The sequence below is a fragment of the Gymnodraco acuticeps genome, unplaced genomic scaffold (assembly GCF_902827175.1).
Source record: "Gymnodraco acuticeps unplaced genomic scaffold, fGymAcu1.1, whole genome shotgun sequence".
NCBI classification, from domain to species: Eukaryota; Metazoa; Chordata; class Actinopteri; order Perciformes; family Bathydraconidae; genus Gymnodraco; species Gymnodraco acuticeps.
Window position 1 is genome coordinate 309,718 of NW_022991941.1, and position 17,125 is coordinate 326,842.

General features: G+C 41.8%; 1 protein-coding gene across 1 annotated transcript in view; it reads right to left on the reverse strand.

Annotated features, from left to right (window-relative positions):
* Window positions 1–17,125, reverse strand: part of vipr1b (vasoactive intestinal peptide receptor 1b) — a 46,910-nt gene that overhangs the window by 26,310 nt on the left and 3,475 nt on the right. Inside the window, exons 2-3 of the mRNA XM_034200478.1 lie at window positions 11,139–11,229; window positions 8,584–8,694 (exon numbers count right to left, since the gene is read on the reverse strand). Of these exons, the coding sequence (XP_034056369.1) occupies window positions 8,584–8,694; window positions 11,139–11,229 (202 nt within the window). The remainder of the gene's footprint in view (window positions 1–8,583; window positions 8,695–11,138; window positions 11,230–17,125) is intronic.

Sequence of the window (17,125 nt, forward strand, 5' to 3'; positions counted from 1 at the left end):
TCTCTCAGTAAATGGAAAATATTATTGACCTGCTGGGTCAAAGAGGCAGAGGAGCAGGTGAAAAGCTCAGGGAAATATCTCCGAGGCGATGAAAAGAAGAAATGGATATCCATCAGCAGAGATTTGAAATGACTCTGAGAGGAGCAGAGGAGACCTGAAGAAGAGATTATTTGGGTCAGAAAACTGACTTCATGCTGTGCTCACTCACAGAGGTTCACTGTAATAACCTGATCTTCAATTATATGAAATCCATGGCTGTTATGACCTGTGGCTTTTGCTCTCAGTGTAGATTCAACCTGTACAAAGTGTCACTATATGTAGGGCATCAGAATAGTATCAAATAAAAACTGTATTTTAATATTTAACTAGACAGTTGGGGGATTTAGAGACGATCACTATTACATCACATTACATGTCACTTGTTAGACGCTTTTATCCAAAGCGACTAACATTCTCAATACTGTGGACAATCCCCACAGGAGCAATTTGGGGTGAAGTGTCTCAGGGACACAACGACATGCTGACTGCAGTGGGGTTTGAACCTGTGACCCCCTGATCCCAACACCAACACACAACCCACTGCACCACACGCCTCCCAGTATCAGCCACAAGATTGTAAATATCGCCCATTGAAAATTGGATAATGAGTGAGAATAGCAAAGTGTCTGCTGATGGAGGGGAGGAGATATGTGGAGGGAATAAAGGGTCAGATGTATCAGGAGGATGTGCATCAGCCAAACGACTCGCTGCACCCTCGCTGCGAGGGGGACCCAAGTTCCCATCGGCGAAAACACGTGGGTTTGCTGTCCTGGCTCCAAGATGGTGGAATGAGCTCCCCATTGACATCAGGACGGCAGATAGCTTACACATCTTCCGGCGCAAACTGAAAACTCATCTCTTTCGACTCCACTTCGAGCGATAGAATTATTAACGAAGCACTTATATACTAATAAAGGACTGGCTTACCTAAAGCCAGTTGAGTAGCACTTGAAATGTTTGGCTCTATGAAACCTGATGTACTTATATGATTCTGTTTTCTTCAAGGTTGTATTTTGTTGGTCGAACGCACTTATTGTAAGTCGCTTTGGATAAAAGCGTCAGCTAAATGCAATGTGATGTAATGTAATATAGGTCTTTAAAGAAGACATATTTCACTATTAACTTAGAACTGAAGTAATAAAGAATAGGCAGACTACTACCATTAGTTTGTTTTAACATTCACATGTTTCAGCATTCCTGACCTCAGCCGTTTTATTTTGTAACCCGTTGGGAGAGAGATTTAAATTGAGTTTTTCTCAGTAGCTGAATGTGATTACAGCAGCATTGGATATTCCTGCAGCACCTTTTGGGTTCTCTGAATCAGTGTGTTGGTGAAGAGTTGCTCACTGCAAACAGAAGAAGTGTGCAAAGAACGCATCTCTGAGGAGATATTGACATGTTGCTTGTGCCTCAGTGGTGTGAAGAGGTACTGCGGTTTTTGGGGGATTTCTGCTGTACAGAGGACAACGTGTGTCTGCCAAGTGATTCCTTCCCTCATCCCAATGCCAGGGAGAGTTTCCTTGGAGCCCACTGACCAGGGCCGGTCCTAGCTTTTTTGGGGACCCTGCCACTGACTACAGCTGCATCACTGACTGTGCTCATTATGACAAGGTCTTGAGACATGCTTGCCTCAGATGGTTCAGACTCTGAAGGAATGATGCAATGATTTTACAGCATAATTGTGCAAGAGTTTCCCGGGGGGTGGTGTAGAAACCTTAATGCTTAATGTTTAGATAAGAGGCTGCTTGTTTAAATGATGGTCTGGAATACTGAAAAGATTAAAGTTTAATATTATTGTCTAGCAAACAAGACATCTGATTATTATGTCACACATAATAATCTTGTTATAGAAACTAGCTATGGGTAAAACGTGTGGTTGTTATACCATTGTTATCATGAACAAAAGATACATAAGGAAATAGTATCTGCTTAAAGATGAACGGATTTCATAGAGAGGATTAGTTATTGTGAATACTCCACAAGGTATCTACTAATGTATTTTAAAGAACCAAATTTAAAGAACTTGAATTGACTTGATAAATAAGTGAAGATAAGAAGATGTATTAACCATGAATTAATCAATTGGTAAATTAAAAATAGCGGTAAAGAGGAAAACTATTAAAGTGAAGTGAAAAATCATCCTAAAACACACTGATGGAAAAGTGGGGGGGGGGGGCATGATGGAAGTATGCACTAGACTTTAAGTAGTGGGTGTTTGGGAGTTAGGAGTACAGTGTAGAACCATATTCTTCAATCTTTTCATCATATTTATAAATTATTCTTTTAGAGTTTTTATTCTTGTGTGAATTTGGTAGTGTTTTAATTTGTTACAGTATTGATCAGTTCAAAGGGAGAGTTTTAGTAACATCTCTATAAGATCAGACAAATATTTATTTATATAGGTCATGTTGAAGGGAAAGCTAGTTCTAAACAAAATATAGTACTTCAATTTGAGGTACTGGTTTCACCATGGTGACATAGTTATTACCATAGGAGGGCTTTCGGGTGGACATACGAAATGACTTCTGTTTTTAAATCCTTGATAAAGTAGGGAGTAATTGTTGCATGTTCAGACACCCAAGGTTCCACGCACTGTTATAGAGGGTAACATTGTTCTTTAAGTGCACCAGAATTGAAGATAAATTAATATAATGAGTTATAAAATACATAGCAGAGCTTTACAGATCCTAATAATGTTTTGACTCAAGAAAATAATTATATGCACAAGTTTCTGATCTATTAGACATTTTAATATAGATTAGGTGTTAATGAACTGCAGTAGTAGAACTATAAGGAAGTGAGTTTTGTACCAAGTTGCAGGAAATGTGGGAAACAGCTGTTCCGATGAAAAGTTAGAGATATCTTGAACATTATAGTTGTAATCGTGAATTAATAAATGATGGCGCTCCATATATGACTGATTTTTGTAGACAAAGGATACTGGCCTAAGCTGAAATATCAAAGTCTCTGCAGAGCACAACACGTGGCCAAAAAGACTGAGACCAACTGACCTTTGACCCTGACTGACAGTGTAACTTGAGAAGGCACTGTCAATGACTGACTCTGGGGTGAACCTGACCAAACTTGACTTTACAACCTGACAGTGTATGTCTGCATGTGATCAGTGCAACTGCATGATTTAAAACAATGACTAATCAAGCATGCTTTTGGCCTAACACATTATTCTGGGGCTCTGTGGGAAATGAGAGGTTTCCTAAAAATGTGTGACCCGTTTCTAATCTACTTGATATTTCACTCCCACAGGCAGTGGCTGTTTGCAGAATGTGAACCTCAAACTAAAACATGAAGATTCTGTTTCTGTTAGGACTGAAGGATGGAGAGAAACACTTCATTTCACTGAAGTGTTTACTGTGGAAATGATGGATGTACATTTGGGAATGATGTTTGGTATTTTCTTATAATCAATTATTACCTGAAGGTTTTCTTCCCATACAGGATTTTGTTACACATGAGTTCATGTGTAAAAAAGGGGGAGTGTCTGACCATTGATTGACAGTTTTAGAATTAACCTGCTCCATATCTGGGGATAAGATACTGTTTGATGGATGTTGACATGTCTCTAATATTGATTGAGTTATAGCAGGTAACACAGATGCAGAATCAGTGGCCAAGGGGCTACTGTGAGAGATGTAATTCCAGAATGGAATACTGAAGAAGTTGACCTGTGAGTAATGTTTCAACAGGTATAAAAGTAACTGAGGTTTGAAATGTAGAAAGAACATAATACAGTTAAAGCTAAAACATAGTAATGTAATGAGACAGAATTTAATTTAGACAACATCATGTAACTAGCCTGGTGAAGAAGTAAAAGCCATAGACTTTATTGTTTAGGTCATTATGGGGATATACATTTCATCTAAATTCATAATAGAAAGACATTTGATGACAGTTTGTTGGAATTCTGTATTCATTTTTTCAGCGTGATAATATCTAAGCACTGACAGGTAGAAGCAGAATCACCAGGAAATCATTCACTTTGGTAGTATCGTGATTTTGGTTGTTTTTGAATCCATAACATTAGTGTGTTTCTTTACCAGAAACATTAGCAGTTCATATTATATTTAGATTTTAAATAGGATCTCAAGGATTTCATTTAAGAAATTCAGAGCTATTGAAATATGTTATTTAGTTTACCTAAAGATGTTTTATTTAGGTTTATTTAGTTGGCACAGTCCAAGTATTAAGATTCTGAAGCTGCACTGGCAGATAGGAGGTCTACAATTAATTTAGAAAACCTGTTCCCAGACGTCTGTTGTTTTAAGACACCCCACCAACAGGCTCCAAGCGGCCTACGCAGTGGTGGGTCAAACAGCTGAGGGCCCCGGAGCCCTGAGCGTAGGCTTGAGGGATTTGTATCAGATTTCTCCACACAGGTTGCTGGCACCAAAAGAGGGACCCAGGAGGCCGACACAGCGGAGTTCATCTGGCTGAAGGTCATCAGGACAAAGTGGCTCAACCCCAGGCTCTCCGGCCCCGACCGAGTGACCCAGCGGATCTCTGCCGTCCGTCTAGGAGGAAAGGGGGACAGCTGGAGCCAGTGTGCGGCGTGGAAACCACCTGCTAGGACCAGGGGACGACATCAGGACGGATCTGGCTCTCGTCAAGGAGGTCGACTCGGAAGCTGTCATCAGCAGACTGGAGGAGAAGGACCTCGAGGCGTCGTCAGCGGGCCGAAGCATCGGGAGGACATCATCAGCGGGCCGGAGAAGGAGCATCGGGAAGACATCGCTCTAGCAGGCAGCCCAGAAGCCGCCGTCAGCGGATCGGGGGGGACAAAGACACGGCAAGCCAAGACGGCACAGGGGACTCCACTCTCCGCTGAAACAGGTGGATATAGCCGGTGTGGACTTTGTTCTAATATCCCATTTTTTGAAGAACTCTGTTTCACTATCCCATTTTTGAGGAACTCTGTTTCACTATCCCATTTTTTGAGGAACTTTGTTTTAATATCCCATTTTTTGAGGGAGAAGCTGCCCCTTCCCCTTCGTACCAAATGCCCTTGCTGGCTTACGCGTCGGAGGAGGACGAGCACGATGACTCAGCCGACAAGGACAATTTTTAACATATTTTGGTCTCCCTCCACTGTCATTAAAAGTTGTTATGATGGACTGTTCCTAAAGGTTTAAAGTGCTCTAAATCCCAGCTTCTGATGGATTTATATAAATGTTGGGGAACAGACAGTAGGTTATGTTTCAAATGCTGTGTATAAATGTATCTCTGAAGGTGAGATCAAAAGAGGGATTAAAGCACCCAGATATTGTTCTAAACTGTATTAAAGTAAACAGGTATTATCTTGAACTGTATTGAAGTGAACATGTATTATTTGGGACTGTTTAAAGTAATCCTATATATCTAAACCTTCTTACTTACACTCCATGACCCAGAGACCCTGACACACACACACACACCTCCTCCTGTCTTCATGCAGCACACACACATAAACTCCTTAACCCAGATATCAGCAACACACACACATATGCCTCTGCTTATCAGCATGCACACACACACACATACACTTTCCCTCACTAACACACACACATGTTCTTTTTCTTTGGTCCTTGCTGGGAATAATCCGAAGCACCAATATTTCTGTGTACAATGTTTGATTGTTTTAAAAGAATAGTTTGTGTGAAATCTTCCCTGGGAAATTAAAGGAGTTAACCCAGGTATAAGATCAAAAGTGATTCTGACCTTGTATAGTTCCGATGCTGTCACGCTCTGTTCAGAAGAAAGATACTTTTTCCCAGAACTCTAATTCGCTTAGGAGTAAAATGGGACGGAACAGCCGACACATCTCCACCTCCAAATATGTCCATATATACTGTTGTTTATTCATGCAAAATGCCCCCTGTTTCTGACTGGCTGGTCCCGATATCTGTATCGCACGGCAGTAGAGCGGGGAGCCCGGAGTGTTCTGTTTCAGGGCACTCTGTATTTCGTATTGTGTTTTTTACTGTATTAAAATCAGATTATTGTTATAACTTTTATGCCGGTGTTTTGAACTCCTTTTATCAATCTGACCAGGCTCATCTAACGGACGGCGCGGAGCACAGGTGGGCTTTAAGCCACCACTATTGTGTTTGCTCCTACACTACTGTGACCTGTTTACATGCTTTAATGTTCAAGTGAGGTTTAGGGTTAGGCGATTTTGGCACAGTGGGTTAGCGTTGATCATCAGATCAATGGGCGTCGGTGAACTCCAGTTCGAAACCCGCCTCGGGCTCCATTGCGTCAGGCCGTTGTGTCTTTGGGCAAGAGACTTCACCCACATTTGCTCCTGTGGGTAATGTCCACAGCAATGACTCTTAAGGCCCGGACACACCAATCTGACAACAAAGAACGGACCCTGACTGTTGCGTCGCCTCGCGTCTTGGCCATGTGTCGCACTGGAACACACCGCAAAGACTTCAGCCGACGGCCAAGAAGCACGTACGAACTGCGCATGAGTGAGTGGCAATAACTCTCCCTACCAGCAGGCGGCGGTAGTGTGTATTCGTCATTCAAAAGAGGCAACAACCGGAAGACAGACTGCGTGATAACCGAGAGAAGAAGAACAGACTGCGTGATATAAACAAACAACAAATAGCGTGTGCGTTCCATCTTCACTCTACAGCGAGAAGCTCACGGGGCTTTCCCGAACCTGAGTCGAGAGCTGGAGTTCAATGAAATCTCAGATTTGCCTTCTTAATCATTTGTTTGGGTCCCTCACTTCTGTTTCGCTTCTCATGCACTGATTCGCTAAGCTGAACAGCCAATCAGATTTATTTTGCCGACTGCCTTTGGCCGACTTTTTTTGGCCTAAAAGGCGCCAGCCGGCTGAAAAGACCCGACGGTGCGGGACACACCGTCTGAGTAGGGTGTGTTGAGCCTCATTGTCGGCCTGACGCCCACCGACGCTGATAATCGGCCTGGTGTGTCCGTGCCTTTACATGTCTAATATGTGTAATGTGTAATTGTGAAGTGCTTTGAGCACCTGCAAAAGCGCTCTAATAAAAAATGTGATTTATTATTATTATGTATCCCCAACAAAGTCAAAAAAATATGCACAAATACGTCTTGAAAGTGACGAAAGACATTCAGCATTAGGGGGGTTGTGATTAATAATTTCTGAGTCACCACACTAACAGATCAATGGAGACGTCAGCAACTTTTTCTGTCACAAAGGAACCAGAGTGAAGAATGGACGCTGTTGTTGTGTAGCTTTGCTGAGGGAGCTAAAGTGCGTGTCTATTGAAAGCGTCTTTCAGGAATTGATTTTCAGGCAGCGTAGGAGTTGAGAGAAAAATAAGGACACAGGCAAATGTCAGAAATGCACAAGAGAAGATAGAAATGAAGAGTTTACAAGATTGAAATGTCGTAGGAAAAAAAGAGTCCTAGATAAAAGGTGAGTCAACAAAGCATTTTTCTAACTCTTTCTTATCTTGAGTCGTCCTCTGTCCTGGGCTCGTTCCAAAGTAAAGGTTAGAGGGAGAGCTTCGTGCTTTCTTAAACCCCGACTGTAATCTGTGACCGAGTTTACCCTGGCATTTTTCAATCTGGCTCACGTAAACACTCCATGTTGTTTACAGTAACCTGGATTAGCTGTTATCCTGGGTTAGAGGAAAACTCCCAATATCTGTCATTTGTATCTGCGTTTCTCTTGAAGCACCTCGTTCATAGGGTCAATCCCAGTGAGGTCATTTTATTTAAAGGTCCCATGTCATGCTTTTCTGGTTATTACCCGTCCCCTTGTGTGTTATGAAGGTTTTTCTGCATGTAAACGGTCTGCAGAGTCACAAACCTTCAAAGTACACCCTGTACCGAGTAAAACTGTAACACAGAAAATACCTGTCTGCTGCCCCAGAACGCCTCGTTGGAGATTTCTCTTTTTCCATTGTTTACTTCCTGGGTACTGTGACGTGGGAACACCCAGAGGCCACACCCTCTGCCAGCATTTCACGAAACAAAGCTTCACAAACCTTTCAGCGATTCATGCCGGATATGTACAGCGTAGGGCACTGAAGAACGATGCTGTTCCTACTTTGTTTGGACCAGCGGGAGATTCGGGTACACAACCTGTAAGTATTCATTGTTGTTTGTGTATTTATGATGTTTAAAACAAACAAGGTATCTACCACGACTGTTTAAATGGGTAAACGTTTTTCGGGCTGCTAAGTTGGGATCGCGGACCCATTCTCACTGCGTTATAAACATTTTTCTTACTCAATATCAAGCCAACAATACAGCATTATTAAATTACAGATATTTTTAATTAAAGAGGCCCTATTATGCTTTTGGGGGTTTCCTAAAATCCCACCTTTATGAACAGTAAAGCATGGAAACACGTCCCAGGCACTAAAGTATAATATACACCTGAAAATGAGCAGAATATGTCGGCTTTAAGAACATTTTCTAAGATCTAATGATGAAATTGTTTTAATAGTGAACTTTTATCCACTTTCAATTAATAATAACGAACATAATACTGAGAAAATATTCTTAAAGCATGTTATGTTTACATTAAATAACGGAGGATTTGTCTACCTTTGTGCTCGTCGCTGAAGTAGCTGAAGTAGGTCGGGCAGGTTATTGTAACCACTTCCCCGACGCTGGCTGAGGGCCAGCAGGCGATGATGTCCCACATGCCCTGGCACCCTGCAGCAGGAGACACATCGTTAACATGGCATCACTCATGCTCTCTCTCACTCTCACTCTCACTCTCACACACACACACACACACACACACACACACACACACACACACACACACACACACACACACACACACACACACACACACACACACACACACACACACACACACACACACCTCACTTCAGGGGACATTACATTGACTTTCATGCATTTCCTGGAGACTTATCCTAACCTTAACCATAACCAACACATGCCTAACCCTAACCCTTAACCTTAACCTAACCCTAACCAAGTCTTCACCCTAAAATTAATGATTCCCCTCATGGGGACCTCCATTTTGTCCCCATAAGGGAGGCGAGTCCCCACACGTGACTATGTAAACAGATTTAGGTCCCCACAAGTATAGTAATGCTAGGCCACACACACACACACTCACACACACACACACACAAATCATGTACATTCATGACACATGACATGCACTGCGGAGCTCTTGTTCAGCGTTAAGAGGAAGAACATTTATTGCAGACATGTTGATTTGTGTTATGAATGTTGTAGAAAATGTAGTTAAATAAAAATGTATTCTTTAAATGTTCCACAACATATGAACAGGAGCAAACAGCTCTGCTTTAAATAAAATCTATAGACATATAGTCACTCACATCTGTGGAAAACAACTTAACATATCAGATGGAAAATAAACTCTGAAATATTCTGAATTCAAATCTAGTTTACTGCAAAACGTGCACCTTCTGTAAATCGTTTTAATATATGAAACACAGCACTGTGCAGAATCTGAAAAAACAAGAACACAAGCGATGACCTATTTCTTAGACGGATGGATTTCGGAGGTAAAAAACAATTTCTGTCAGAGTGTAGACATCTCTAAGTCAGCGCAGTGACACCAGAGTACACAACCTGTCATATTCATTTACCACCTGTTCTGTTTCAAGGAATTGCTGGACAGTCTCTATATTGAATACGTTGCATAACTTAATGTATGGTTTCTCACAAATGCACACTGCTAATTCATTTATTAGGGATGTGACCTATACCTTCCTGTGGAGGAAGCAGATAGCAGGGAGCAGAGAAATGATTGCAGAGATAAGAAAGAGCTGCTTCCACTCACGCAATCCACGTGTATTATTAAAACGAGACCAAATGGAGATATTACTGAAGCATGCTCGTTCAGAGGGAAGGTCGGAGTGTGTATACATTATATATATATACACACCTATTCCCAGTGTGTAACTCTCCCTTCAATCATGACAAGTTATCCTTCCTATTTCCATCACCTTGAGTGACAATAGTGTCTAGAAATACCATTATTACCTCCTTCAAGGTTATATTTTTGCTTTAACCTTATATTATATGAAACCTCCTCCCCTCGTGGTTTTAACGGCCCTGCACACTCCGGTGTTTTTAATTATTAGACCTCCATTCAAGGTGCAAACTGGGAATACAAAAAAAAATGTTGTGTCCTTGGCAAGTGCACTACTTTCTTCTAACAGCCTACACGTATTATATATGGAAATATTACAGCTGTGAGGCACTACGCCTATCACAGATCAGGCAAAATGTTGATTTATATGCACTCAAATCTACCCTAATGTAAAAAATGATGGTTGGCGCTCAATGTTAGTTGTTAGTCTTATTGTGATTAAGGGTATTCTATTTTTGGAATTAGGGTTCCCACAATGCTTGTTAACAGTAATAATAGGACCTTCTTAATTCCCCTACAACCTTAAGGTTCAAGGTTCAAGGTTCTTTATTGTCAAACTAACATACAGAGTAATTATGTCGTTGAAAATCTTAGGTCACAGGCATCTCCAACAATGCAACACAATAATACAGATAAGCAGACAATATTAAAACAATATTAAAATATACTATATTAAAAGTAATACAAAAAGAAAAATAGTTTTAAAAAACAACTTAATACTATATACCAAATAAAGCCTGACATGACTTATCAGAATATCTTTAAGGTCATCATACTACGGTATAACTGCAGTAAAGAAATATAAATAGTTACAAATGAATAAAAGCAGTGATAAAATCAGAAGTAGCAGCAATGATAAGGCACTGTTGGATTGTATTAAATTGGTTGCAAACTGTATGTTATATACTAAATACAGCTATTAACGCAGTGATCCGTCTTGTTCTCCTTACCTGAATTGTTTTCAAAAACACATTTGAGTGTACTGTTGAGTGGCAAATCAGAAAGTCAATCTCCACAGCAGGCGAGTGTTCGAGCCTGCATTCGTATAATAAATAAAAGCAATATGTCTCTGCAGAAACTGTGGCCTGCCTGCTATAATAGAGCCTTATCCGTCCGTTATTACTCTACCTCACTACTTATTCACTTATGCCCTTTCCCATTTCCCTCTAAATAGCCTCCTGCATGCTCTAAAAACAGAGGGGAATAGGTTTTTGAGAATGACCTGAAGTGACGTTCCCGAAGCTGCTGTCCTCACAGCGCTCCTTCTCCAGCTCGATCTCGTTCACCACGTCGCACATCTGCACCGAAAACACCTGTGGAAGGAGGCAGAAAGCAAGTTTAAGTGTCAAAGTGCTTTCATCCCGCCGCAATTAGTCATTGAGAGACGGTTACATTCCAGCGAGCATCTGCTTGTAAATATTTTATGTAACATTTCCCTTCATCACATTCCTGCAGCGATGGCCTTTGATGCCGTGTTTTCACATTAGAAAGAACCCCGGGCTAATAATACACAGAAATGTCTGAAATCCCTCTTGCCGGGCAAATAGATACTATCATGGAAATGGATTAGGCAGTGGAGAAGGCAGCTGCTGAGTAATCTGCTGCGATTGTTCATCTGTGTCAACAAAGACGGAGAAATGCGGGCTGACAGCCGCTGGTGGGTCAATGAAACTCTGAGAGAGCAGCGAGGGAGCGGGAGAAGGTCAGTGGAGACGCAGAGAGAGTACTCATGAAGTCCAAGAGAAGAGCTTCCCCTGCCTCTGAAGATACACAATGCACAACGCAGTAAAGGTCACAGTGACGAGCCAAACAACTTCAACCCCAGTTCTGCTTATTGGTCCTCTTTCTCAGCGGTACCACTGAAAATGGTTTATTTGAACCTGGAACAGGAAAATAAGGTCTGCATATGAAACATGTTGTCCATCCATCTTCTCCCGCTTATCCGTGGGTCGGGTCGCGGAGCTAGCAGTTCCAGCAGAGAGCCCCACATTTTCTTTTCCCTGGCGACATCAACCAGCTCTGACTGGGGGATCCCAAGGCGCTCCCAGGCCAGCGAAGAGATATAATCCCTCCACCTGGTCCTAGGTCTACCCCTTGGTCTCTTCCCAGCTGGGCGTGCCTGGAACACCTCCCTAGGGAAACATGTTGTGCCTATCTAAAACAAATCAAATAGTAGGCTTAGCTTCTACTAAAATCTCTCACCAGCAAAACACCTCATCAGTTAAAAGCCATTTCACATTTCATTACTATACGATACAGTATTTATTATCATTATAGTATTACTATTTTGGCGATTAGATAAAATATAAATTATATTTGATGCAACTTTAGTTACATTTCCATGACTTTTCCTAAACTTTGGGGGAAATATTGTTTTCCATAACTTTTCCAGGGCCTGGAATTAGCATTTTGAATTTCCATGACTTTTCCAGGTTTTTAATGACCGTAAGAACCCTGCCTTGTATGTCTGTTTCACGAGCTTCCACAACTCAGCTGCTGCCAAACATGACACATCGTCAATAAAGAGGCCCTATTATGCTTTTTGGAGTTCTCCCTTTCCTGTAGTGTTATATAGGTTTTTAATGCACGTAAATAGTTTGCAAAAACTAACATCCCAAAATTCTCTCGCACATTCCTGCCTGAAACGCTTCCATTGGACTCCTTTGTTTACTTCCTGAACATAGCGACATCACTTTGTAAAACTTGCGCTTCTATTGGCTGTCGTTCCAACACATTGTACGTGATAGGCTAAGGAGCGGGACATCTCTAAGCGGTTGACCAATCCCAACAGAGCCAGCCAGTTAACCAATCAGTGCAGACTGGGCTCTGGTTTCAGACAGAGGGTGAAAAGAGGTGCTGCAGCACAGACAGTATGAGAACAATAAAGAGCTTTTTGAACATTAAAGCAGAGAGGCACTCAAAACAACTATGAACCATAATATGTCATTTTTTAAAGGCCCTGTTTAATCCAGTGTTGAGCTGACGAGTAAACAGGATCCTGTTTCACCTCAGATGAGACAAACACAACAAATCCTGATTAATGAACGACACAGAGACGCCCTTGCCCTCAGTGTTCCTCACAGCCCAGCTGAGTACATGCATTGTGGTGTAATAGCTCAATGTAATGAGGCAGAATAAACCCAGGCGCAACCTTGTTTATCATTTCCAAACAGGATTCAGTACACTATTTACCATTCCTGCCGAAGCTGTTTGTGCAGGAACATTTAAGAGCAAACAAACACATTACCGGGATTCCTGCAAGGACAACTTCGCACACTCAATTGTGAGTAACACAGGCATCCAAGAGATGTGTAGAACGAGTTTCTTCTCAAATATCATTTTGAAATGGGGTTTTTTCTTTAAATGTCACACTCCAAGTAAGTCTTTACAGTGTGGATGTTCTGACTGATGGTCCAATTTAAGCCATGATGTATGTGGATGCAGGGTTTGTCTGATTTCATCAGTTTGACATGATAATAATGAAGACAATTGTAACAGGGTAAGGTCTCAAATGTAGGTTGTTTAGGTAAACATTAAGATTGTTTTTAAGATGTATGATCACAGGCAGGTTTAGATAGACAGCCAGCCAGGTGGAGGTACAGGTAGACCGAAAACTAAAATGTAATAATCTGAAACACATACAAATACCGATATACACAGTATGTACAACTAGGCTGATAGGAAGCAGGTAGTCAGGTTGATTGTGGGGTTATTGTAGGGAGAGGGCGTAGTGATATGTCTGAGGCAGGTGGAAAAGCCAAAAGGGCATTTGGTTGACGGGTAGAACATTTACACATGTCCAGAGTTTCATACTAGAGGTCTATTTTCACACCCATAAGAGCATGATGACGTGATTTTAAACTAGGCCAATCCTCGTCCAATATATAACATGTGTGAAATGAACAGTATTTACACATGCATATTCGTCATAAGAGTCTCACAATATAATTTAAATGAGTGCAGGAAACTGGAAAAATAAGAAATTCACCTCTTAAGACGACATGAGAAGACATCTTAAAGTCGGAAAGAACTCTTGAAATCGCACAATCTGAGGAGCAGACCGAAATAAAAACTAATGTGAGGAGGGGAGGATGTGAAGGTGGTGAGATGGGAGGAGAAGCTCAGGTGTGGGTCATCGGGTCAGACAGGCAGGGAGCTGATTGGCAGGAGATCACCTCTGGGAGCAGGGGAGGATCTGATTGGCTGGGAAGAACCTCAGGGAGCAGGGAGGGTGTAACGAGGCTGATTCAAGCAGGTGTGTAGGAGGGAAATGAGAGCAGGGTTGCATTCGGATAGTTTAAAAATCAGCTCCTAAATTCTAACCATATCTCCTATTCCTTGACCTCTGAGTGAAACGTCACGGGGTTAAGGAATAGTGGATAGGTGAATTCAAAAGGATTTAGGAGAAGAGACTGCGGTGCTTTAGAGAATCCGACTGCACTTTCACTATCCGACGTGTTTATGATGCGCCAGCATCACTGAGCTGTAGTTAACTTATCAGCCTCTCAGTCTGACTGGAGGACTCTCCCTCCACATTATTGTAGAAACATCTTCTTCTTATCTCCGTTAGAGCAGCTAGCACGGCACCAGATTATAATAACAACAGCGCTGGTACCACCCTCCCTCCCTCCCTCGCTCACTCGCATTTTGTCTGTAAGCCAACATCCCCCATTTTCATCACTTACAGCGCCCATCGTACAGGGCAAATTAAAGGTGGAACCGGGGTGAAAAGGGTGTTTACATTTACTTAATTGTGAATATTGTTATATCAAGGCCGAAAATTAGGATGAGCCCCAACGGTCAAAATGTTTTTTTCCCTGCCAGAACTGCAAGCGCAGCACCTCCCCAGATCTGGCGCCCTAGGCCCTGAGTTCATATCATGGTTCATATGCAACTCGCAAATATCTTTCTCTCTCTCTCTTCCTCATCTCTCCTCTCTCCTCTATTTTCTCTTTTCTCTTTTCTCTTATCTCTCTCCCTCTCAATGTTGGTACGCAAATGCGCTTTGTTTCAAATAACCCGGTGCTCTTTTTTTGGCGGAGGTGCGCATGCGCACCTGCGCACCAGTTATGTGCAGCCCTGGTTATAAAGGAAGTTTGAAACCTCCTTTCCTTTCATCTAGAGAATTCGAACGGCACTTATCATGGCTGCCACTGAGGGACTTCCGGGTCATTTCACTCCGTTAGGAAGGTTCCTAAGCTAAATGGACTATTCGACTGCAGCCCAGGACAAACTCACACAGGGGAGACCTTGAAGCCTTTTCCATTCTCCTGTTTGTGTGCCATTGATTCCTTTCAAGAGAATTGAGGAGAGAGGAGTCAAGGGAACAGACATTCAATACATTGAGACATCCTTTCCCTCAGAGACGTCATTTTAAAATCTGTAAATGTAGCATCTGGCGTCCATTGTTCTGTGTTTTATATCAGAACAGATTTTAATTCAAACTTAAAGGCCTTTTCATTCGATTCACAGCGAGGCATAATAGACGAGAATAGAGGCTACAAATGTCGAACTTTTACATATTTATAACCGTCAGATATTTGATTGTGCACTACAAATTTGAGCAGGTCAGAATGGAGAAAGCAAAAGGACTTTTGGTCAAGGTCGTGACAGTTATTGAAGTGTTTTTTTTGTGTAAAACCACATCACACACAAGTATTTATTTGTGTTCCTCTGGAGGGGAACTTTAAAATCTTACACATAAGAGCTTTGAGGATTTAAAAGGTAAATGTGACTGACTTCCTAAAACACTGCTGTAGCCATCTTCTAAAATAAGGGCTCTCTTTCTGTTTGTACTTCTGCCCTTCTGACGCCGAGCTTCATGACAACCATTTATCGATCAACTTTCAATCTTGACAGGTGTATTGATGAGGACTCAGAGTAGTGCAGGGATGAGTGTGAAGTTGTTTTGATGAGCGATACCAAGGCCAACAATCACCCGAGCTGAATTAGCTAAAGGCTTTTAAAACAATACTGCCTCAAGGGCAACACCTGGAGTTAAACTTTAATGGAAAATATGAAGAAAAAACAGCATCCGTCTTATCACTGCTCCACAGACTCAGTCATCGCCTCACTCGCTCCCTCCTAATGGACGAGGTCGCCCTGACACTATCACAATCCAAAGCACTTTGCTCACAGGAGCCTTCGACTGATTACAGCAGAAAATCCAACGTATCCTGAGGTAACTTCAGCCGGGAGACATCTGCTAACATTTTCTGTGCAGATCAGCGGACCGAAGAGGAAATCTCATGTTGGTCAAACCCCTAGGTAACCTTATTTATGATTAGCATGAAATTAATTATTGGGCAACTTTACAACAGAGCACTCCAGGGAGGATTTGAGTCCAAAGGCCCCTCAGGAAGCTAAACCAGGTTCAGTCCAATCCAGAAATGCAAAGTAATAAGAAGTAAACAAGGTTCAACGAAAACGTAAATGTTATGTTCCATAGGGCTTAACAGAATGGATAGACTCTGTAATCCCTGGCTTTATCTCACTACTGAAAAAATACCGGGTGCAGTATTTATGACACCATGTTAAAGCAGCATATCCTTCAGTTCATTGTTTTAAAACTACAACTTGCCTCACTGCTTTCTTTCTAACTGCTGTCTCCAGCTCAAAAACACTGACAAACATTACAGAGCAAAAAGCAGATTGAATATGTCACTTTCATCCACCAGACGGCCAGAAAAAGGACAAATAAATGCTAACGTTTGGCAATTGTTGCTAACATGGTAGCACTATACTGTATGTGTTCCACTATTCGGCACACCGTTTTGACAATAGGAGATGCATTGGTTTAAATATTAAAGTTAATGACGCTTTTGTTTCAAGTTGGAGCTATAAAGTGGTGCCGGAATGAGCCCTAAGACCCAGAAAGGACTTACCATTTCCTGTTCCCTCGTCTCGTAGTCAAGGTTTTTTTAACTTGTGTGTGGTTATCCCATTGGATTTTGTCGAGGATTCCCTTATGATGCTAACTTCTGCGTTAGCCTTCAAAGCTACGTCATCCCTGCACCACTCTGCATGACAGTGAGTCACACTGTCACGCTGTCAGGCCTTACTGGGACACTAGAAAGGTCAAAGTCAAAATGTCTGCTGTGAAAAAAAGGGCTAATCATACGACTCATGTGTTTCGAGAGCAAGGCTTCTCTCCAATCTCCAGCTAAGAACCCAGATTCCCAGTTTAATTTGATATGAAATTGGAGAGAT